The sequence below is a fragment of the Rattus norvegicus genome, chromosome 4 (assembly GCF_021556685.1).
Source record: "Rattus norvegicus strain SHRSP/BbbUtx chromosome 4, alternate assembly SHRSP_T2T, whole genome shotgun sequence".
Taxonomy (NCBI): domain Eukaryota; kingdom Metazoa; phylum Chordata; class Mammalia; order Rodentia; family Muridae; genus Rattus; species Rattus norvegicus.
Window position 1 is genome coordinate 118,979,277 of NC_141537.1, and position 23,262 is coordinate 119,002,538.

A 23,262-nucleotide genomic window follows, 5' to 3' on the forward strand; every position below is an offset into this window, starting at 1 on the left:
GGATGTGCAATAAAATGTAGCAATATAGATAGCTCAGATGTAGAATACTTGACCTAACATGCATAGGTCCTTGGGCTCCATCACAAACACACACACACACACACACACACACACACACACACACACACACAGAGGCACAAGCAAGGGCACCACCCCAAAATGCACACACAAATGATTCAATCCATTGAAACTTTATAAAAAATACAGTATGTCTAACAGTGAATATTCAATGAGATGAAAATATGCTTTCGGTTGATGGAAGAGTATGATGAAGCATGTTATAGAATTGTACACGTGAGTCTCTTCTCCCTCTGAGTGAGACTGGATGTAAACTTCAGAGGATCTTGGCCCAGCCTCCTGGGTGCTGAGATCACTTGTGTGGGTCACCTAGCTCTTCTTCACTCCTTTTCCTCCTCCTCCCCTTCCTCTTTTTCCTCCTCCTCTTCTAACTTTTTTAAAGGAACCCATATAACTAACTGTAAGGGTCTGCAGATCTGCTCTAAGACTTTCCTGCTTGGGACTGGGAACACAGCTTACTTGACAGAGTGTAAGTCAAGGCCATCCGTTACTATAGTATTAAGGCTAGTCAGGAATTCATGAGAACCTGTCTCAAGAGTAAAAATAAAATAAATAAATATTTTTAAACCCATTTTCCCTTTCCCCAAGTTTCTTTGCTTTTTATTTTTAAACCCATTTTCTGTAGCAACTCTGTTCAAGAGAAATAAACTCTGAGACACGGACTTTTAAGTGTTATAAAAGCAGTACTAAAGAGTTAAAAAGAAAACAGGGCTGGGTGTGTAGCAGAGGCAGAGGAACCTCTGTGAGTTCCAGACTACCCAGGGCTGCATAAGATCCTGTCTCAGCAGCAACAACAAAATTTAAAAGGAAAATAGAAAAAAAAAGTCTTAGGAAATTTCATTTAACCTGATATGTTCATTTTAATATACAACTAATATAGAAAATATAAGTAAAATTTTTACATTTTAAAATTACTAATACCCAATCACCCAATACAATGTATATTATTTTACATGGATGGGCTTCTTGCTTGTGTGTTCAAGTAAGTTACATATTTACATTTTCAGAACATTTCAATTTGGGCCACCAACATTTTATCCACCTAATTAGTATATGTGGCCTCCTGGATTCCAAATTGGAGAAGACAGTTCTAGAAGGCAGCCAGCGTTTACTAAGGATTTACTGTGTGCTGAGCACTGCCCCAGGTCTACCATGTGGACATTGTAACCCACTTAGTCTCACAATAACTCCAAGAGGGTACGTGAGTGTGCAAGGACACATGAGTGTGCAAGGACATGCTCATGCATGTTCCGGAGGTTTGCAAACCGCTTTTCTGCTGGGATTGGGTAGAGGTCTGACTGTGAGAATGTGAGGAGAGAGGAAGTGAGAGAACTGGCCAGAGACTAAAGTTATTCAGAAAGTTGGAGGGTCAGCTGGTTTGGCCACACATGCTTAGAATCCCAGTTCCCAGGAGACAGAGGCAGGAGAATCACTTTCAGTGTGAGAGCAGCCTGGTTTACAGAGTGAGTTCCAGGTCTCTGCAGTGAGACCTTGTTTCAAAGAGAAGAAATGATGGTGGATGATTAAGAAGAAAAGTCGAGAGACAGAGGGAAACATGACAGAAAGATCTTTGGAAGAGTGGGAGACATGAAGGGGGACAATTGGAGAATAAACGGGGAGATGAAAACAGGAGGGGGGTACCATGTTGGATGGAGTTTCCCACGTAGTCAAGACTCTGATGGAGAAATCACCTGGCCTGGCTAGACACTGCACCCCTACCTGAAGCTAAAGGGAAGTCTTGAAGATGCTCCCTTAGTTTATCCCAATGAAGAGAGTAGCTGCTACCCAGGTGACTTTTACACAAGGCTTCCGTGGAGTGGGGTGTTGGCCTGAGCACCATGTGTTACTGATTTAATATTTGCAGACTTCCATAGAACCTTTGCCACTTATAAGCTATACATTGGAGGCAGGATGCTGATCAAGTCTCATGGTCCAGTACACAAAGAGTCTGGATTTGGTCCCTGCCATCTCAGAGACTGAGGGAAGAGAAACAGACAGAAGAGTACAGATGGTTGAGGTTGGATCAGCAGAGTAGGAGCCAGGATCTCTGAAGAAACTGAGGGAAAGTTTGGACAGATGTGGAGTGAGCTGACACAGCCAGCCAGGTGTGTGGAGTGTAGGAGCTCACACTGTGTATGTTGGGCCTCCATCTCCTGCAGAGCCCAGCAGTTTGGATGGGAAGGGAGACCACAGGATCGGATAAAGTCGGAGGTGAGTGGAGGGTACTTTGGTAAAGGAAGGTGTTATTAGGAGAGGTCTGCAAGCTGTGGAGGGGCAGACAGGGTAGGGGCAGGAAGAGAGAACTGGGTGAAGGTCAGAACTTTCTTGCAAAATCCAGAAAGGGTTGGAAGCTTGGCCACTTCTCCAGCTGCTGCAGGGGAGTAGCTAGGAAGAGGAGGCCCTTGGGGGAACAGAAATGAGGAAACCAGGCAGGGGATTAATGCCTGTGGACTGACAGAAGGGAATCAGTGAGTTCTAGGGGAGGACTAGGGAGGAAAGGTGAGTGAAGAGCTGACCAGGAGCAGACGTGAACCAGAGCAGGCACTTTAGATGCAGGGCTGGGATGGTGAGGACAGCCCAGCTTCCGGTCTGATGTTCCTCCTTCCAAGGAGTTCTTAGCTACTGCTCAGACTAGACATGAAACAAAAGCCTAGGGATGACCTGTGGGATTCACAAAGACCAGCAAGGGGACCTCTTCTGTCATCCCCCCCTATAGAGCCCAGCGCTTGTTTGCCCCCAACACACAACCAGAGCTTAAATCTAGACAATTTTATTCAGTGTAACTTGCATTCCTGCTCAGACCCTGCTCCAAGGAGACCATCTTCCAGATCCTCACCTCTGCCACTTTACACACACACTCACCGCCCCGCGCGTGCGTGCGCCGCCACCCAGGATATGGCAAAGGAAAAGAGGGGAAGATTGGTCCTTATGTGGACAGAGGAAGCGGGAGGTGAAAAGGGACAGTCTGAGACAGGTACCGGGTTCGGGGGTCGAGAAAGCATCATAGGAAGCAGCAGAGATTAGGAGAAGGCAGGGAGAGACAGGGTGCATAGCTTGAATCTGATAGAGTAGGAAATCCAAGGGTCTGGCCCTGGGTCATCCAGGACGGGAAGGGCTGCAAGGTGCGGTCCCTTTTCAGTCCCCTCTCGCCGCCTCCTCCCCACCTCGCCCAAGGGGGCCGGAATGGTACAGGCTTGCGGGGGCTTTTCGGAGCAGTCGAGTGGAAAATAGACTTTAACCCGCTTTGTAGCTGTGAGGGCGCCCCGAGCGCTTCTCCGGACCAAGGCTCCTGGCATTCCGGCGGGCCGCTGCAAGACCTGGCCTGGAGTCCCCATAGTTGTAGGGAGATGTAGACCCCACTGCCCTTTGGGGTTCTGGAGGCCCAGCTAGGAGGTGAGCACTTGGGTTGTGCGGTGGCCAGTTGGACTCCCCAGGGCAGCGACTAGAAAGCAGAATTTTCTTCGCCTCCCTCCCCCATCCTTCCCTCCACACGCGAGCAAGAACTGACTGGGTCCGGAGCCCCAAATCAAGAGCCCTAAAGGAGCCACAGCACCCTGGAAGATTGGGGTGGATAGACTACCGAGTACAGGTTCTAATGGTCAACTGCCCTCTTGTACTCCGGGCTTAACGCCTGCTATGGAAACTAACTTGAACAGATTGGGACACTGCCCCGCGGTCGCAAGTCACAGGTCGCAGGTCGCATGTCCAAGAGGCTAGGTTGCCAGTGCCACCCAGGGACCACTGGCCTGTTCCCTGGAGAACCACGCAGACAGCAAGACCAGCTCCAATTTAGAATATAGTGACCCAGAGACCTCATTTTGGCCTTGTCGTCTACTATTGGAGCCGGAGGAAAGGAAATCACTTTGAGCTTAAGCCCCGAGGTCCGGTGGGAGATAGTCGCTGCGTTGTGGGCTCCGCTGCATTGGGACGCTGCGAGCTGCTGCGGGAGAGCTGCGTGGCGATGGGCTCTGTGCTCCTCCTCGGACAGTAAGAACCGGGCCCCTGAGAAAAGAATGCATCCCGTTTGAAGCACTGTTCCCCTAATTCATAAAATCCAAATTTTCAGAAGCATGACTGCGGTTTCAGAAAATAGCTCCAGAGGCTGATGGTGGGTAAGGAGTCTCCCTTGCCCTTAGGTTAGGCGAACGTGGACTAGGTTCTCTGGACAATCTAGGCTAGACCCCAAACACCCATCCTAAGCTTGTACCCCAGTTCTCTACGAACTGAAACGACATCCCAGGACGAAGAGAGGGGTCTCAAGTACGGTACGCGCTAGAACAGGGTTTGGTATTTTTTCTCAAGCCCAGGCTTTGTAGATGTCCCGCTCAGAGCAGCCTGTGGCGGAGGCTAAAGGCTTCTCTCTCAAGTCAGAGAATCAAGATGCCGAGTGGAGGGGAGGAGGACACTAGATCAAGCACCAATCCTCCAGTCCGGTTTTTGCCTCCGACTGGGGACTGTATTTCCCCCACCCGCCATCCATCGCCCCGCCCCGCCCCGCCCCCCACCTTGGGGCAGGTGAGCTGTGGCCAATGGGGGAGTGCGGGGCAGGTGCCCGCTAACTCTCTCCTCGCTGAGCTGCAGCCCAGGCTTGGCCCAGCAGAGCTAGGAGGATCTCGGGCGGTGGTCTGTCACAGCTTGACTAGTAAGGGAGAAAGCCAGGAGGACCGCAGAAGCCGTTCTCAGTAGCAGAGGCAGCCCGCGCCCGGGCGTTTGCAGGGAGCTGCCTGCTGGGCCGCGGGGACCACGCTCCAGGCGGTGCGCAGTGGCCCAACACGGTGTTAGGGCTCTCGCACGCCCCTCGCCGCCCCGCTCCTGGCTGGTCCGCAAGGGCCCAGCGCGGGCAGGTGGGCGGGCGGGGGAGGTGAAGGGTGCGGGCGTGAGTGCATGTGCCAGGCTTGGTGCACACCCCGCACGGCGGCAGCGCCGGGGCACCGAGCGTTCCCCAGAGCCCCACTACCTCACTCCTCTTCGGCGGCAGCGACCATGTTCCAGCCCGCGACTAAGCGGGGTTTCACCATAGAGTCCTTGGTAGCCAAGGATGGTGGCACCGGCGGGAGTCCTGGCAGCGGGGGCGCGGGCTCCCATCCCCTGGCTGTGGCCGCCTCAGAAGAACCGCTCAGGCCCACGGCGCTCAACTACCCTCACCCCAGTGCAGCCGAGACGGCCTTCGTGAGTGGCTTCCCTGCCGCTGCAGCTGCGGGCGCCAGCCGCTCGCTCTACGGAGGGCCGGAGCTGGTGTTCCCAGAGGCCATGAACCACCCGGCTCTGACGGTGCACCCGGCACACCAGCTGGGCTCCTCCTCGTTGCAACCCCCTCACTCTTTCTTCAGCGCCCAGCATCGGGACCCTCTTCACTTCTACCCCTGGGTGCTTCGGAATCGCTTCTTTGGTCACCGCTTCCAGGGTGAGTGTCCTCGCTGTGTTTGTGACCCGGGGATGTGGGGGAGGTTCAGTGCGGCGGCGGGGCTGTTCAGAAGTTGTGGGGGACAAGGCTTAGGGATCAGCCTTGACTGTGAGCGGGCGATTAGCCTGCGGTCGGCTGTGTTGGTCTCTCACCCAAGAAGTGAGATTGGGACCGCCACGCCGGTTGGGACAGAAGACTAAGAGCATCCTAGGAGCTTTTTCAGACCCTCCTGTGGCCAGCCTTAATCTTTACGACTAAACCAGTCCTATCCCTGAAAATGTTGGCCCTCCGTCCTTCTTGTGCCAGAGCTTTGAGCTGTGACCATACTTCGCTCTCTTGGTCACCGCAACTCTTGGCGCGTCGGGGCAGGGGAAAGTCCACCTGCACTCCCTGGATCTGTGGGAAGCAGGGCAGCATGGTGTGCTCGTGTGCTCACTCAGAGTTCTTGGGACATTTCTCGGCAACCTTGGCCAGAGTTTTCCCAGTCACATGTGCCCTCTCCGCCCCAAAGTGGAAAAGGCTTGCGAAAAGCAAACTGGCTTTCTTCATCACTGACCTCCTCCAGGAGCCCACCCGGTTGCTAGAGCTCAGGACCGTGCTTTTGAGTGGGTGTTGGCGGAGGAGGGCTTTTAAGGTCATATCTAGTCTTACCCCACCCCGACTGCAACCGCATCTGGTTTGCTAATTAAGACCCCTCCAAAAGCCTTACACACACACACACACACACACACACACACACACACACACCAGTTATCTGACTTTCCTAAAGAAAGGAGAGTTGTGTTCATTGCACATAATTTTCTTCTTTGGATCTGAAGTTTTCTTTCATTAAAAAAAAATAGAAAAAGAAAAAGGTTGGCCTTGATTCCTATAGCAATTGTTTGGTTCCCACTTTGATATAGACTTTACGTGCAGGTAAATCAAGCGTTTCGTAAAACAGCAGCAAAAATAAGACCAGGTTGGCTTTTCGGCTCCAGGAGCTACACTGACATTAAGCCAGAACTACACGGCCAAAGTGAATCTGATATGTGATACAATTATTTATACGATAAAAGAACATTTTTTCTCGACTCTTTAGCTATAATCGCTTAACTGACTTGGAGAAAGCTATTCGGAGAGGACCCCGATTTGACAATGAGCCAAGTCTTACCTAGTCACTATATACTAACCGAGAAATTCCCGTGTATTCAATAGTTTAATTACTTCGGCGCGTATTTTTATGGGCATAGTTTTCTCCTCAAAAAAAAAAAAAATTCGGGAGCGGAAAAGCCTAAGATATTAGCTGCCTTAGGTAACATTTCCTTAACATCAATGCTTACTACTAAAATGAGGTTTTATTCAAATTTAGCTAACTACCCCCCCGGGTGGGGGGCTCTATCTTCAGCTTTGGGCCCACTGGAGGAGTTTCGATTCGTCCAGGATGTGAGCCCACCGCAAAAGGGACCTGGGTTGGTGAAGGATCCAGGACCCTGGAACACAGGATGCTAAGGGCTCCTAGCGTAGTCCAGTGTCTCAGCATACTCAAGATGCTTTCTGGATGGGGCTTTTCCGGCCCTTAGTCCGGAATCTCACATTTTTCTCTCCACCTTTCACACCTCTGGTGCCCGGCACGCTGATCCCGCTCGCCCGATGCTGGAGGTGCCTTTTGAGAGAGATCAGCTCTCAGGCTCGGAACATCCCCAGCAGGCGAGGTCAATACTTTCTTCGCAAAACCCTCCAGGAAATTTCCGCTGCTCTCTGAGCCATCGGTCCCAGCGGATACATTGTGGAGTTACACAAACCGTGGGCTTTTTCTCTCCAGAACCGCGTCTCGACGCGGAGAAGGATCCGAGTGTGACCGCGCTTGCGAACTCGGAAGTCCAATGGGTGCTGATCAACCCTTTCCAACTCCGAAGTGCCGCAGTCTTGCAGCCCACATCCCGACGACGCCGCCTCTTCCAGATCCCACCGGGTCTCGGGGCTAAGAACCCAGCCGTCCCAGGCCCTCCGGCGCCGTGTTTTCTGGAGAACCGGGTCTCCGCGATGCTCACTTCAGTCCCGTTTTGATACAAGAAACGAAACCCTACAAGAACGAAACGGAGCCCGCGTACGCGTTCTGTGCGCGGCGCTCTCGGGCACCGCGAGCCGGTGGCGCCTAGAAGCCGCTTCTCCCCTAAGCAAAGAGGAAAAGCCAGGGTGCACGGTCGGGACCTCCGAACTGGGGGCCAAACGGGAAGAACCTGCGAAGATTAAGCGAGGTTGGCATCGTTTCGGAGATCTTTCCCAGGGATCAAGAACTTTCTAAATTGGAAAGCTACGTTTGAAGGGGACTAAGGGAGGGAGACTCAGCCCGGCTAACCCTGCTGCGGTTGTGGGCACTAGCATCAAAGGACGCCTTTGTTCAGGCAGGAGGAGGAGGGAAGAGCAATCTCCGCTTTACTGTCGACCGCTTCAGGTTCTAGCTCCAGGCCATTCCTCCAAGTTTGTAGCTAATGCGGCCTCTCCGTTTAGGACTACAGCTCCAGTCCAGGGCGCTTCGGATTCTTGCTCCCACTTTCCGCTTCCTGGTTCCTACTATCTCCACTGCTAGCTCCCTGCCATCGCTTTGCAGCGGCCTGGAGAAAAAGATTGGGGGATTTTCACACCCTAACTCCTAATTCCAGGGAAAGATGGGTTCGTGTTCCTTTCTTACGGGTGTCTGAAACTAACACCTTTTCTCACAGGCTGGAATTACTTCGTCCAAACAGGCTACATCCCACCTCAAGCTTGGTCTATCCTGTGGCTCAGTCAGGAACTGTGTAGGCTCCTCTGGAGGTGGTAGGGAGAGGTGTACCCTTTCCTATGGGTCAAAAAGAGAGGCGTCCAATACAAGACACCACGACATCCCTGTCATTAGGGAAACTGTACCCATTGATTAATATCGTCGGATGTTTGGTTCTGTGCTAAACGTCATCTTTCTCACTGGAAAAAGGCTTTGGTATTTAATTTATCAGTATTTTGGATGATTTTGTAGCCTAAGGCTTCTTTCGTACTTGAGTCAAGAAGACCCTGTGATTCACTGCATGCATATGAACACATACTGGGGCACATGCTAACCACTGCAGCAGGACATCCCTTCCGTTTCCCCGGAACCAAGCAAGATTGGAGGGTGGAGGCAAAGACACTTTGGGTCAGGATAAAGCTAGTTCAGGCTCTCCTCATCCTGTGGGGTTTAAACAGACAGGGAGGGCTTTCCCCCACGGTACAGGTGACTGACACACTCCCCAGCACCTCACTGAGCTGTTACAGAACACTGCCACAGAGCCCAGCCTTGCTTTCTCTGCTCCACACTTCCCGGCACACCTCTGCATCCCACTTCCTCAATCCTGCGTGGACCTCCACACTGCGACCTCACTGCTGTATAGGTTAGGCCAGACAGAATGCTGAGATAGACATTCCTTTCCCCACAACCTCTTCTCTGACTCATCTGTCCAGAGGAACTCCCCCCCCCCCGTTGGGGTTTTACCTGGACTCTGAACAATGTGGGCTTTCAAAGCAATTTATTCAATACAGACTTCTCCTCCATTTTTCTCACCTCCCCTGGACTTCCAGCTGGTCCTCACCAAGGCTTTGAGTCTTCTTATTCACTGTTTATTTTCCCCTCTTACTCTTTCTGGCAGACCACCTTCCCTGACGGTTCCTCTATTATCCCCCTTCTTCAATCAGGCTGATAGATCCTGGTCTGCTCTTGGCACCAACCTTAGGGGGAGACTCCTTCCTATACTCCTCAGTGACACCCCCTTGTCCTGTTGTATAGTAATGCAGACCCAATCACTTAAAACGTGTAGGTGATGGGAGGTCAATCCCAGACAACTATGTCCCAAAGAATATTCCAGCAACCCAGTTGACTGGCATAGACTTCCAAAGCCCAAAGACAGTCCAACCCAGAGGCAGGTGGGACCAGTAGAGGGATACAGTCAGTCTACTGGCTGAATTTTAACAAGGGCACCTCATGAGGTGACTTTCACTTACATAGCTCTTTCTAGAAATGGGAGATCTCATCTGAATTGTCCAGACTACTGTCTTCAGAATAAAGCAATAGGGTCCACTTGAGTCAACCCAGTCAGTAGCCATCTCTGAGGAAATTAATTGGATCAGTCAATCCCAGCAGCTCTCTGTGTCAAAACATCCCATCTAGGGCTCTGCATTGTTGGGTCAGTGTAACTGATACGAGCCTGTGTGTGAGGACCCGTGTGGGATAGTCTCAGGCCTTTTTTGAGTCCTTGAGAATGTGCAACTGTGTGAGGGCCCAGTGGGGGCCTTGCCAAGCCAGAGCTGTGGATAGAAGCCTGCTCTGACTTCTATACTTCCTGACCACCACCCCAGTCTTATTCAGTCCTCTTGAGTGTAGGAGTGGAGTGTGGGAGCTTTGCCAAGGGACAGCCACTCTCTGAAATCTTATACAGTAATGGGCAGAAAAGACAAAAGGGATGCTAGAGGGTATATTTACACACACCCATAGGGAAACGAATATATCTGTATGTATATATGGGATATATATATATATATATATATATATATAATTTACTTCCATGTTCTTTCAACTCAGAACTACTCAGAGAGAAAGGAGGAGACTTTCCCATGAGAATGGCTTCCACTCTTCCAGCCCTCCTTCACAGTGGGCCTGCCTTCACCGTGTTTAAGGCCTGACAAGAGAAGGAAGTGGCAGAGAGAAGTAGATTTGAGAACTCCAGGGTCTGCCTGCCTTCTTGGTGGACCTGGCCTGCTTTCGCCTCTGTGTGGAGGAGCCTAGGCCCACAGCAGGATTTTTCAGCAGGGTTGTAGTAACCTGAGCACTTAGCTGCAGGAGTACTTTAAGCAGGAGTTAGAATCTTTGGAGGACCTCTGGTCCTGTCAGCCTTACTCTTCACACATTACCTTTCTGAGCCCCAGCCCTGTCCTCTTTATAGCTAGTCTGGAAAGGGGACTTATAATTTTTAACAAAATAATTTAAAAGCTAATCAATCTTTGGGGGCTGGGTGGAGGTAGTAGCATCGTAAGGGCGCAGGAAAAGGCCTAAGGGACTTCTACCATTCCTTGGCCTTTCTGCTGCCCCTGGCAACGTTGGATTTGAGCCTGTTGGGCCCTCATCAGGCCTGGGCTCACGAGTGGATCATGCTAGTCGTTCCCTGAGGGTAGCTCTGAAGTGTGGTTTCAGGGCAGCGGCGAGGGAAAAGGGAGAAGCAGAGGAAGTGTCAGGATTACAGAGGTGGCAGGGCGACCCGAGGCAGAGGCCTGCTACTCACCCCGCCCCTTCTCTCTATCTGTACCTGCGTGTGCTGTTGTCGCCTCTGGGCTGCAGCAAGCGAAGTTCCCCAGGACGGGCTGCTTTTGCACGGGCCCTTCGCGCGCAAGCCCAAGCGGATTCGCACGGCCTTCTCGCCCTCGCAGCTGCTGCGGCTGGAGCGAGCCTTTGAGAAGAATCACTACGTGGTGGGTGCCGAGCGGAAGCAGCTGGCAGGCAGCCTCAGCCTCTCCGAGACGCAGGTGAGCATTCTCCTGCCTTCTCCGGCCACAACCTCGGGGTGCTGGAGGTGGGCGGTTAGGTGCAGGTGTCTCTACCCCTCGGTTCCAAAAGCCACCTGCGGCATCTAGGTCGCTCCCTGGAAACCCTACCCTTTCTCTGGCTTTGCCCTGCTAAGTTTCAAGAGTCTTGTTTTGTAATGAGACATGGTTTTGGTTTCACTGTGTAGCCCAGGCTGGCCTTGAACAATCCTCCAGTCTCTGTCTCCTGCGTTCTGGATAGCATATATAAGTCAAATCGCCCAGTTTCTCTGAGCTTATAATCAGCGCTAAGGATCCCACCAGAAGCATAGTAGGCAGAATTTGGTCGGTGGTGCGCCCAGGCAGCAAACATCCCTAACCCCTCTCCAGTCTAGATGACACAGTACCCACAAGTCTGTGGGAGTGGTCTGGGTCTTCTTGGCTCTGGCAAAACCGGGGAGACCTCTTCTGACCTCAAGTACCTGCAGTGTCTGGGCAAAGAAAGCCAGTGTCAGCTTTGCAACAAAGAAATAAGCCAACAAGAGACCAGCTTCTAACTGGATGCAGGCACTAGACATTTGCTAGGGCTCTGAGAAACTGTGGCTCGTTCGTCGTGGTTCACCTTTCCGCGATAAGCCTCCAACCAAGAGTGTCTAAGGACTATGCACGAAGGGCAAGGCCTGTGGAGTGTTGAGAGAACAAACTCCACTGGTGTTGGGGGAGTTTTGAACGATGACATTATAATTCCCATGTAGGGTTTAGTACTTGATTATTTAAAGGAAAAAAAAGATGTCTAGGGAATCAGTAAAGAGGCAAACATGAGGGGTTTTTTGTAAGCACCTTGCCATACCTGAACACCGTGTGAAAGTGCCACTAAACATTTGGTCCGTTCCTGTGAAGGAGGACAGAAGCAGCTGAGGAACTCTCAGCCTGGCTGCTATATTGGATGTCTTTCTAATTTAGGTTTACAGGCCCTCTGCAGGTAGGGGTCTGCCTGTGCTCTCCCACTAAATGCTGGTGTAACAGGGAGCGCTAGTCTGGTAGACAGCCCCTTCCTGCACCCCAGTTCCCTAAACTGATCTCACCCACTGGTCCTGGTATTTTGGATACAGTGTCTGGTACCCCATAAAACAGTTGAGTCAGGGCCTCCTTCCAGGCCACCACAGGCCTGAAGGGGTTTTAGAGCTGCTAGTTGACAGCTCTCACTGAACAAATCTTACAGAGCAACAGAGTTAGTTTTAAAAACCATTTTAAAGAAAGCAATGTTTAAAAAATTAAGTTAATAACACCTCTTTTCCCTCCTGGCAAACAGTGCTTTACGATTATTGTTTAAAACAAGGTGTTAACTTAAGAATGGTGTTTATAATTAGCTTCATGTAAAAAAGTAATATTTATTAAATGTTAATTGCAGGAATGTAAGAAAACAAAACAGTTTATAATCCTACCACCCACAGATTAGCACTTGTTGAAATCTTGTCATTGTTTTTAAACTTTCCATTTTTCAGCACAGTGAGAACATGTTTAATTAATTTTTCTTTCAAACTGAATCTAGCTTCCTGTCAATTTTAGCTTCTCCTAATGCCAGTTCATAGTTGATAGGCTGTTTATTGCTTTTGTTTCTATCATTAGACATTTCTATCATGCTTTTAGAACAGAACCAAAGAGAAGAATACAATGTGTCTGTTCTGCTAACCCTCAGGACTCTTGGTTAATCCTGCTCCCAGGGGAATGGTGTTCTCCCCCTCCCATCAAAGAATATCTGAAGGAACTGAGAACTTCTTGTAGCTCTGCCTTTCCAGATAAAGACCCTGAGGCGGAGAGGTGAGCTAAGCAGAGTGCCCAAGTCAGGCAGATGGAACTTCTGCCTGTTGTGCACAATGGGCAAGTTGCTTGACCTCTCTCAGTTGTTTCTTCATCCAGAGAATACGTTTGAGGGTTAGAGGTAGCCCAAGTAACAGCCATTCCCATTCCCTCTCAGGTCTGTTCTCTTTGTTTAAAGTAATACATCAAATAGCATAATAAAGACCCCGCCTAGGTTTTCCCTAGGCCGATATTCTTCCTGCCACATTCAGTATCATCACTGTTTCCCTTCTGTTGTCCTTGTAACTTCTTTGGACTTACACTGGAGAATTAGCTCACCATGCACCCCTCAGTGTTTGCCGTTCAAGCTTAACGGTCACTTTCAGTTATCTGCTATTCATCAAGCATGTGGTGCTCCAGTCAGCTCCCTGCTTTGCGTTTCTAACATGATACCTACATTTGTCAGCCAGGTCTCTGTGCTCTGCCCTTTACATGTAACTGTCTTTTATCTAGCAACTTGTATCTGTCTGTGTTCTTTAGCCATGTCCCTAAATTGGGAAATTTATGTTTTCTCCAAACTACATGCTTTTCTTCTTAACAATAACCTCCATGTACCCATCTGTTGATTGTCTCATCCATTTTGTCTTCTGTCCACCAGCCATCTCTAGAGAGCTGTTGGCAACTGTTGACATCTTCCTACCTACTGACGATTATCTTGCCAGCTCAGCTCTGGCTCTGGCTCCTCCCAGGTTTCCATTGTCACATTGCTGTGATTGGAAGAAATAAATGCCAGGGTCATCTCCAGCCCTGAATTTGTGAGGCTCACTACCCACATTCTACTTCTGACTTTTCTGTAGAGTGTGTGTGTGTGTGTGTGTGTGTGTGTGTGTGTGTGTCCCCTCCACTCTCCCACGGTGTCCCCCTTGCCTTTCCTAATACCCATCACATTTTGCTGTTGTGACTTAATTATCTGTCATGTCCATATGTCAATCTGTAGATCAGCTGCAGCCACTCTCAAGGAGATCTTAAAATACAGGAATACCCAGGAGATGCTCTTAGGATATCCAAGATGCAGTCCAAGGAAGAAACATTTCCCACAGCTCACTGGGGAATTAAGATGAACTGCAGGTCTGAGTATCTTGGTTGTGGGAGGCAGAGGTCAAATTTTTTTTCTCATGGGATCCAGCACAGTGCCTGGCATGGAGCAGATATTCAGTAAATACATACTGAATAAAAGCCAGGCATAGGGCTGCAGAGTTGTCTCCCTGGTTATGAGTACTGGCTGTGCTTCCGGAAGACTGGGATTCAATTCCCAGGACTCAAAGGGCAGTTCACAGTCACTCCAATTCCAATGGATGCAACACCCTCTTCTGGCTTCTGTTGGAACTGCATGCTTGCGGTACATACACATATATAGGTAAAACATTCATACACATAAAATAAAAGTAAGAAAATTTTTCAGTCAGGCAGACTGGCATACACCTATAATCCCAGCACTTGGGAGGTAGAAGCAGATGTCACTGAAACGCTATACTGAAGCTGGCCTGTTTTGTGTCAATCTGTAGACAGATTGAGACCTGTCTCAATCAACCCTGAGCGGTCAGATACATTTGTTTTGATCTCACACACTCAGCCAGCTTTATGAATTATTTCTTTGCCCCCTTCCTTGGCTCCTCCTTCACTGTCTTTCCCCTTCGGTCCTGCTGTCATGGCTGACTGTTGGGTTTGATGGCACAAAGACAGGCTATAGATAAGTCTCAGAGGAGGACTCTGTGCTGGTAAAGCTCCAGCTTCAGGTGTTGGGTAGCCTGAGCTACCTGGTACTGAGCTGTGTGGCTTAGCTAGGAGTGGTGTTCGTGCTGGGATGGCTGGGGAGGTGTTCGGCCCAAGGGGTGGAAGGATGGGTCCTGGGCCATAGCCAGTTTTCCCTTCTGATTGTAATCATTTGCTTCTTACGACTGTGGTACTGAATGGGATAGGACCAAGAAGGCGCTCATCCAAGCTTGCATTCATGTGGCTGCTTGGCAGATCTAGACGTAGGCCAGAACAGCACCTCGATCACCGTGAGGGTGTGTTCCCACCATATGAGATACATGCAGGCTGGTTTCCATGGACACCAAGAGGCCAGGCAATACCTGGGGTACCCATCAGATGCCAGTGGGCAGTCACAGGCCACATGGGGATGAGTGCTGTTCTTGGCTAATTACATGTTCCAGTAGCCCCTAGAATCAAATAGACCATCAGTGTCTCTAGACCTTGTCTGCCTTTTACTTTTGCTGAGCTGTGAGAAAAGCAGGAAATGTGGTCTTGGGCCTTGGAGAGTCTTCACATAATGGCGGAAGCTGCTGCAGATATAGATAAGTCTATACATACCTGCAGGACAGGAACAGAAAACGCTCTTGGTTGTTGATTAGTGTGTTAAATTAAAGTATACGGTCCTACATTCGTGCAGGACAAGGATAGGGTGAGTAACTGGGTCCTCTTGAAGCCACAGCTCAGGATGAGGGAGATCAGAGACCTGATAGGTGGGAGGTCCCCAGCAGGCTTCTGGGCTGGAAGGTTTGGAAGAATGTGTAGGATTATGGGGGATGGGCACACACAAGTATTAGATGAGGGCAAATTAAAGTGGAGATGGAGGTGTCAAGACCAGACTCCATTTTGAGGCTTGAGAGCAGGGAGAGAGGGAGGTCTTTACCTACCTATGGGTTTTCTTCATCGACATCCAGGGTGGGAGCTTCCTGCCATGGAATGTTTGCCTTTGGAGGGATGGGTGAGCAGAAGATATCCAAGTGGCTTGGGTTTTAGGGAAAAGTTTGACAGTAACTCAGTAACTCACTGTGGCTTTGGGATGACACACCCCTTCTTCTTTTTTTTTTTTGGTTCTTTTTTTTCGGAGATGGGGATCGAACCCAGACACCCCTTCTTCTAAGTCCTGACTCCAGTGTTTCCTTATTCCTATAGCCTGGAAGTCCCATGTGGTGGACTGAGGAGAGGCTAAGCAAGACTCTGAGATGCTGGGACTCAGGCCAGATTAGTTTAGTACAGTGAGGGAGAGGACCTAGGATGGGTGGAGGGAGCAGGAGGAGTTGGGGTGACCCCAGCTTGGGGGAATGAGGGTTGATCTGACTGAGAGCAGGAAGTCTGACATGATCAATTGATAGGAAATGGATCCCCCAAGAGAGGGCAGGGAAGAGAGCAGGCTGAACGGTGGCGGTGGCGTGATTGATGTCTCCAAGCTGCCGTCTATTCTAAGGACTTTATGTCTGAGGCCGACAGACTAAGAAGACATGTTTAAATTAAAGCAGAAGAGAGAGCGGTAGAACATAAGGAGGAACTTCCCATGTCAGAGTCGCAAGATCTTGACAGGGATGTTTGGACTTCTGAAAGCCGGGACAGGGTGCGGGGAAGTATACAGGCACCTGGGGCTGAGAGCCTGAGATTGGAGGTGAGGTGAGCGAGGTGGAATGACCCCTCTTTTGTTCAGAGCAGCAGATGACTCAAAAGTTAATGGTGGTCTCCAAAATACTAAGAGGAGCTGTTTCCCACTTATTTGTAAACTCACTGTCTATTCACTCAAGAATTCACCCATGTGTGTTTCCACCATAGCGTGTAGTGATTGGTCCTCTGGGGAAGTGCTGTGTTGACCCATTCAGAACCATTTCTTGCTCTTCATCCTGCCTGACTCAAGGTGAACCACCCCCACCCCCACCCCAACCACCTGTCTGCAAAGGGTGTCTCTCCAGCTTCCTCCAGCAAGAGGTTAACACACTCTCTCTTGCTTCCTTGTGCTCTCTTTCTGGCTTCAAATTCCTGTGTACAAATCTAACTAGTCTAGTTTTATTTCTGTTGCTGCGACTAAAATATCCTGACAGAAAAACAACTCAAGGGAGGAAAGAGTTTATTTGGTTACAATTTGAGGTTAGAGTCCATCACCGAGGGAAGCCAAGACAAGAAGTCAAAGCAAGTATTCGCAGGTAGTAGGCCACCTAGCTATTCCACACAAGGTAGCCTTTAACCAAGCAACCCACTTCACAGCCAAAGAAGTGCATCAGGAACTTCGAAGGATGCTGCTCTCTGGAGGGCAAGCAGGATTGTGCTCCCCTAGCTTCCTTACATACTTCAGGACCCCCTGCCCAGGGAACAGCCGCGCCCACAGTGGTTGGGCCTCCCCACATTAATCAAAAATCCAGAGAGTTTTCTATGATATGGCCACAGGCCAATCCGATTTAGGCAAGTCCTCGACTGAGATTATCATCTCAGAAAATTCTATTGTGTGTTAAGTTGGCAGTTAAAGCTAGCCAAGATGGTTCAGTTTCTCCCAAACCAAGCAGTGCAGAAGAATTGATGCTCAGGACAGCCTGGTCTACTTAGGGAGTTCCAGGCCAAGCAGAGCTACATAGTGAGACCCTGTCTCAGAAAACCCAAAACAAAACCAAATCAAAATAGCAACCCCCCCAAAAAAACAAACCAAACCAAACCAACGAAACCCCCCTTGCAAAAGCACATCCACTAAAAGACCTCATTTTAGCACTGAGCTCTCTCCCAGCCTTGTTTCTGATCCCTTCCAGCCCCTCTTCTGCCAATTCCTCCCATTTCCCAGACCTGTCCCTGGCACCACTTGCTGGCAGTACAGTGTTGGGTTACTCCACCTCCGTACAACTGGATGGCCATACCTGGACAGGTCTTCTGGGCCTCGGGACTCAACTCCAAAGCCAGAGAGGACACTGCTTAGCTTCCCTGGAATCCAGATATATCCAAGCAGGCTTTCAAAGGCCAATAAGAGTTCCAGGTTACCTAACTGAGGGCAAAATGGGGAGTCCCAGAAGACTTCACTAAGAAATTGGGAGATACTCAGTAAAATGGGGATTCAGGTGATTACAGGAGCTTCTCCCCCAAACCATAGGGGTCAAGCTGGGTGGTGCCTGGGTGGCCTGCAGCCACCATTTCTGGCATGGTGTGGGGGCTGAGAGAGGTGATTATACATTGGCATTGGGGTGGGAGAATAAAAATTAGGGAACAAATTTGTTAGGTGTTTAGGTCCATTCCCTTCTGTCTCACCCATGGCCATGACTGCACTGTTCCAACACTGTTCATCCTGGCTCCTGTACTATTATGACGTCACAACTGTCCCTGCTATTATAGGATTTATAAGCAGTGTCTGGATACCCAGCCCAGAGCTGCTCTGCAGAAGACATCCAGGCTGCCTATGAAGAGGGCTATTCCAGGGGGTGGGGGTGTCTTTCTTGTCCCCAGTGCTGTTATTTTTGAAATAGGGTCTCATGTAACCAAGGCTAGCCTTGAAGTCACTATATACCTGAGGATGACCTTAAGCTTCTGATCCTTCTACCCGTTACCTTCCCAGTGCTGGGACTATAGACTTGTACTATCCCTTCTCCTTTATGTGGTGTCGAGGCTAGACCACAAGGCTTGGCGCATGCTAAGCAAGTGCTCTACCAATTGAACTGCAGTTCTGCCCCGATTGACTTTAGTTCTCTTACGGAAACAAATAGTCGGGATTCTCTTTTGAGTGGTGTACCAGGATGCTGCCCTATCCCTGGGCTCTACTCTGCCATTGGTAATTTCCGTCTTTGGGAGAGAGTTGACGGGCAAGATAGCATGCTAGGTCTGTCCCTTACAGGCCACTGTAATCATCAGTCTCCGTGAGACTTGAGGATGGGGTGCAGAAAGTGACCTGTCTCTGGGTGCTCTCTACTGCCCCCTTGAAACCACTTGCATCCAGCCCACTTGGACTCAGATATGCTGTCCTGTACACAGCTCTGAGTCATTCACAAAAGGCAGGGCAAGCTCGTCCACCCACTGGCTGACACACTCACAGTATGCTCTGGGATAGAGGGCAGGAACTGGGCTGACTGCCAAGGGTGTGCCGAGAACACCAGTGCTTAGGTGGGCACAGAATCCAGAAGTCCTGAGCTCAGAGCAGCCAATATCCTTTCCTGTCTACTTGAGAAGAGGCACACAGGCTATAAAGCCTGAACCCTGCCTTCAGGAGGAAGGAAGGCATCCCTTGTCCAACTTCATTCACCAAAGCTGGGTGCAGGGATGTTCCCTGGACCGGCTCTCTTGTCTTGAGCTAGTGGCATTTGGAACACTGAGCACCAACGTTCCCACCTCCAACCTAGTGGCAGGACAGATGGCTCGGTGGAGGCCTCTGTGAGCAGGGATTGTGAGGAGAACCTTCAAGGGCCTCTATGATGGGAAGAAAGGGTATATGAGGTTGGCACATCCCCAGCATGAAGCCATCCTACAGCCAGGGTACCAGGCCCAGTCTCCGCTTTGCTGCTGTGCGTGCTTGTCTGCAAGGGCTCCCTTCAGCCCTGCCATGAGTTCCAGATCCCCCTCCAGCAGTTACTGCAGTTGCCAGAATCGGAATGTTCACCATCACTGTTCACAAACAGCTTACCAGTGCTGTCTGCACAGCCACACGCCACAGCCCTTGCTTGTTTTAAGCCGTGCTGATATTCCCAGGAAAACACCAGGGCTTGCATGCAACTCCATTACCCCACATCCCCTACCCCTTACCCACAGGAGTCCAGGAGGCACCTTGGAACAACAAAGGGTCCCAAAAGCATCTCACTTATGGATGAGGGATGTGAGTCCTGCCAGCATCAAGGAGGACTTGGGCCTGGCTGGCCCACAAGGCTGAGTGAAGAGATCAGTCAAAGCAGCATGGAGTACTGAGGGAGCATGGGAGCATGGGGAACCACCTATAGGGGGATGTAAGGGCTGTGTTGTGGACACCTAGTAATGCTGGGAGAGAAGGAAGGAAGGACCGTAGAGATAGAACTAAATGGTGCTTCCTAGAGATGCCTAGAACCACAGGCCTGTTGTTGCCAACGAAGGATGCTGTCCCCCTTGTGCAAGCCTCACACAAGGCAAGGCTCCCAGGCACAGAAGTAGGGACTCCCTACATTCAAATCAGCACTTGTTTCTGTCCTCCGGTTTTCTTCTGACTGTTTCTTGTGTGGCCTGTGACATCTAGATGGACCACGGGGGTCAGTGCTGTTGGGACAAGAGGTACAGAGCTGACCCTGTGTGTGGGATAAGACCTCAGACAGAACTCTCCCCATACGTGTCCGTCCAAGGTCAAATGATCAGGGTGGATTTTAGACTGCCCTGAGGAGCTGCCACCTGAGGGACTGGGGTTCCCTACCACACAGCTCTGGCCTGCTCCGTTCTACTACTGAAGTGGGTAGGGCATTTTCACACAGTACAGACAGCATGTGAGTTTACAGGATCCATTAATGGCTCTGGGAACTTAGATGTAGTTTGGCTGTCGTAGGCCATGTTCTTGGTGTAGATGCCTCCTCTGGGCTATGAAGCCATGATGTCTCATGTGGCGGTGAGGAGTATGCTTTGGGCCCTCTGGGGATGGCTACATCTTCTCTGGACCCAGGCAGAGCCCTGGCCTGTTATGCTCTCCTCGGCCGGGTCCAGGAGGTTGAGCAGCCATACCTGCCCCCTCTGTTTGGGGAAACTGCCCTTATGTCTAGCTCAGTCCGTTCCCCGGCCCCCTCCTCGCTTGCATCTGAAGAGCAGGCCTCCAGACCTGTCGGGTGGCAGATGCCTGGAAGAGAACCCTGGCCTGCGTGGCCTCAGTTCCCCATCTGACTTCCAGCTCAGCTGCAGTGTGGAGGCCATCTTGGATGCTTTCTTACCTATGCCCCTCCCTCCCTCCCGGCCCAGGTGAAGGTGTGGTTCCAGAATCGGAGGACAAAATACAAACGGCAGAAGCTGGAGGAGGAAGGGCCGGAGTCTGAGCAGAAGAAGAAGGGTTCCCACCATATCAACCGGTGGCGCATCGCCACGAAGCAGGCCAACGGGGAGGACATTGATGTCACCTCTAATGACTAGGGGAACAGTCGAGAGCCCACAAGGGCAGAGCATTGCTTGCTGCTGGCCGGGGCTCCAGGGGCCCACGCTGGACTCTGGCCACTCCTTAGCCAGGCTGCAGGGAGGTGTCGAGTCACGGCCCCACAGGGCTTGGAGCCTGGGGCCATCACCGTCAGAGGGACAAGAAAATGGGCTGGCTGAGGCCTGGGACTGCTCAGCCTTCTGGTGGAGAGCCTGCTGCTTGGGTGGACCGCCCATCCCTGCGGCCCCCCCAGCTGCTCTCCGTGTCTCTGTCTTTGTTCTGAGACATGTCTCTTTTAATTTATTTTCCAGGTCCTGCTGTAGTTCTTAGTGATCCTCTCATGTCCCCCTTCCCTATGGGAAATAATAATAAAAAAAAAATCTCTCTCTTAACGACACAGCTATCCATCTTCAACCGTAGAACCTGGGCTGCAGGGTGTTGGTTCTCAGTGTGGTAGGAGCTGGTCAGCAAGGGCGCTCAGGGACTGCAGACTCCAGCTGAGGAGCATCCAGAGGGAAGGAGACCAGGGGGTGGGTTAAGGAGGTCCCAAGCCCAGCCCCCACACAGATGTGCACCTGTCCTGAAGAACCTGAAGCACCCCCTTGTCCTAGTTTCTTTTTCAGACATAAGGTCTTACTCTGTTACCCAAACTGGCTTCCAAGTCACAGCAATCCTCCTGCCTCAGCCTCCTAGGTGCTGGATTGTAAGTATGAGCTACCACACCTGGTGCCCATGGGCTTGATGATGAGCTTGCTGAGGTCATCGTGGCTCAGTGACACCTCCACCCAACCAAGAAAGGCAAGGCAGGCCCAGTGAACTCTTGTCCATCTGCCTTTTACTTTGTTTGTCCTTTCCCCTTGATACGATTCCTTCCATCCTGGAGAAGTTTGATTTGTATTTCCAACAGTCTTTCCCTCCCAACACCCAGGCTGCCTCTACTTCACCTCTCATGAGCTTCCCCACTGTTCATTCTAGCATATCCTGATGTGAATGACAGCCACCAACCACTGCCCCAGCTCCTCTTTCCTACACTCATCCACTTCCAGTCTGGGTTCATCTGTTCCTTCACCTGTTGGGGTGCCCTCCTTGTCCCCCTAACCCCTATGTTTTCATTTTGGATCCCTCTTTGGGTCTCCTCTTCCTCTGGTTCATCCATACCTCATGTCTCTCCTAGTCAGCTCATCTATTCCTGGCTAGACAGTGATGTCTGGTCACACATCAATCTGTGTAGTGTCCCCCAGTTGTCTCTGCCACTTTTCTGGTCCTGGTCTGCTATCTGGAAGAGCACAGACATTACGTGGCTTCTGTGGATATCGAAGAAGGCCCTCCATGCTGTGGCCAGAAGGGTTCTGATCCTCCTGACAGTGTCTCTTCTCTCTCTATTCTGTACTGTGCTGATGCTTCTCTCCCACCTGTGGCCTGTCCTACTTTGCTTCTAGTGTCCCTGAGTAAGCTGTCATGGCTTTTGCTGGCCTGTGCTGTTCTTCCCATCTGGGATGTTGGTGAGTACCCTGCGGACACCTTATCCTTGTTGAAGGCCCATTCCTATTGCCTGGGCTAGCGGCAGAAATCCAAGCACGCAAGGTTCTTTTGCTGAGAGCACAGGCCAAGTCCCACTGTCCTACCTTTTTCTACCCTGCCTGTCTTGCTGATGTCCACTTCTATTTCCAGAAACCAAAAGACTTCCTCCTGTCCCTTCCTCCATCAAATGAATACATCCCTCAAATCTTAAAAGTTCTAACCCAGCTAAGTCTGTATTAAATTCTGGACAGCTCTCCCTGCCAAGCAATAGTGTTGTGGGGAGGGGTGTCCATGAACAGGTAGGATGGGAGGAGAGGCTCCCTTTCAGCACTAGTGGTGGGGAGACAGGATGGGAGAGCCCTTCCTTGCTTGGCTGGGGACTGGGTTGGGTGGGGGATGGGTCCTGGAAGATCCCAGCAGAATGCCCCATCAAGAAGATAAAGAACTAGAAGAACCGAAAACCTGCCAATCTTCCTAGGCAGGCCTGCTGGGGCGGGGCGGGGAGCCCCCTCCATCCCCCCATGTTGTGCCTCTTCCGCAGACGGTAAATATTGGTGTTGTGACTTCATTAATAAAGGCTTCTGTGAGCCTGAAAAACATGGAATCAGGATGAACTATTTTCTGAGCTGCGGGCTTGCCAGGTTTGCTAATTTGGGAGTTTTTGGGCCCTCTCCAGGGAACAAACCAAAGTCTCTCCCGAAGAGACGAAGAGACGCAGATGCAGCTGAACAGTGAGAAGACAGGACTGCTGCTCCTGCCCGTTCCCGGGGGGCTCCTGCCTAGAGCAAGGGCCTGCACAGGGCCAGAAGAGTAGACATGACCTCCTTCCCTGCATCTGTGTGCGGGTGAGCTGCTGGGCTAGGCCTCCCTAAGCAAGCTCGTTTGGCCACTTCTCATCTGTGGTGCTGACCTCCAGAGCCCTGTGGAATGATGGCCTGATTCTTCTGAGCACTGGTTAAGAGTACAGAGTTGCAGGAGCCTCAAGTGTAGCCAGCAATGCATGTGCTTCCTTTCAGGGAACAACCATACTGTTTCCTCTTGTCCTCAGGACTTTCCCAGATGGGCCTCTGGCCTCTCGGGGGGC

General features: G+C 50.9%; 1 protein-coding gene across 1 annotated transcript; it reads left to right on the top strand.

Annotated features, from left to right (window-relative positions):
* Nucleotides 1-4,676: 4,676 nt before the first annotated feature.
* Nucleotides 4,677-22,775, top strand: Emx1 (empty spiracles homeobox 1). Its single transcript, NM_001427580.1, is given in 3 exon segments — nucleotides 4,677-5,482; nucleotides 10,803-10,987; nucleotides 20,489-22,775. Coding segments are annotated over 3 exon segments (873 nt in total). The 5' UTR covers nucleotides 4,677-4,962; the 3' UTR covers nucleotides 20,657-22,775.
* The last annotated feature ends 487 nt before the right edge of the window (nucleotides 22,776-23,262 follow it).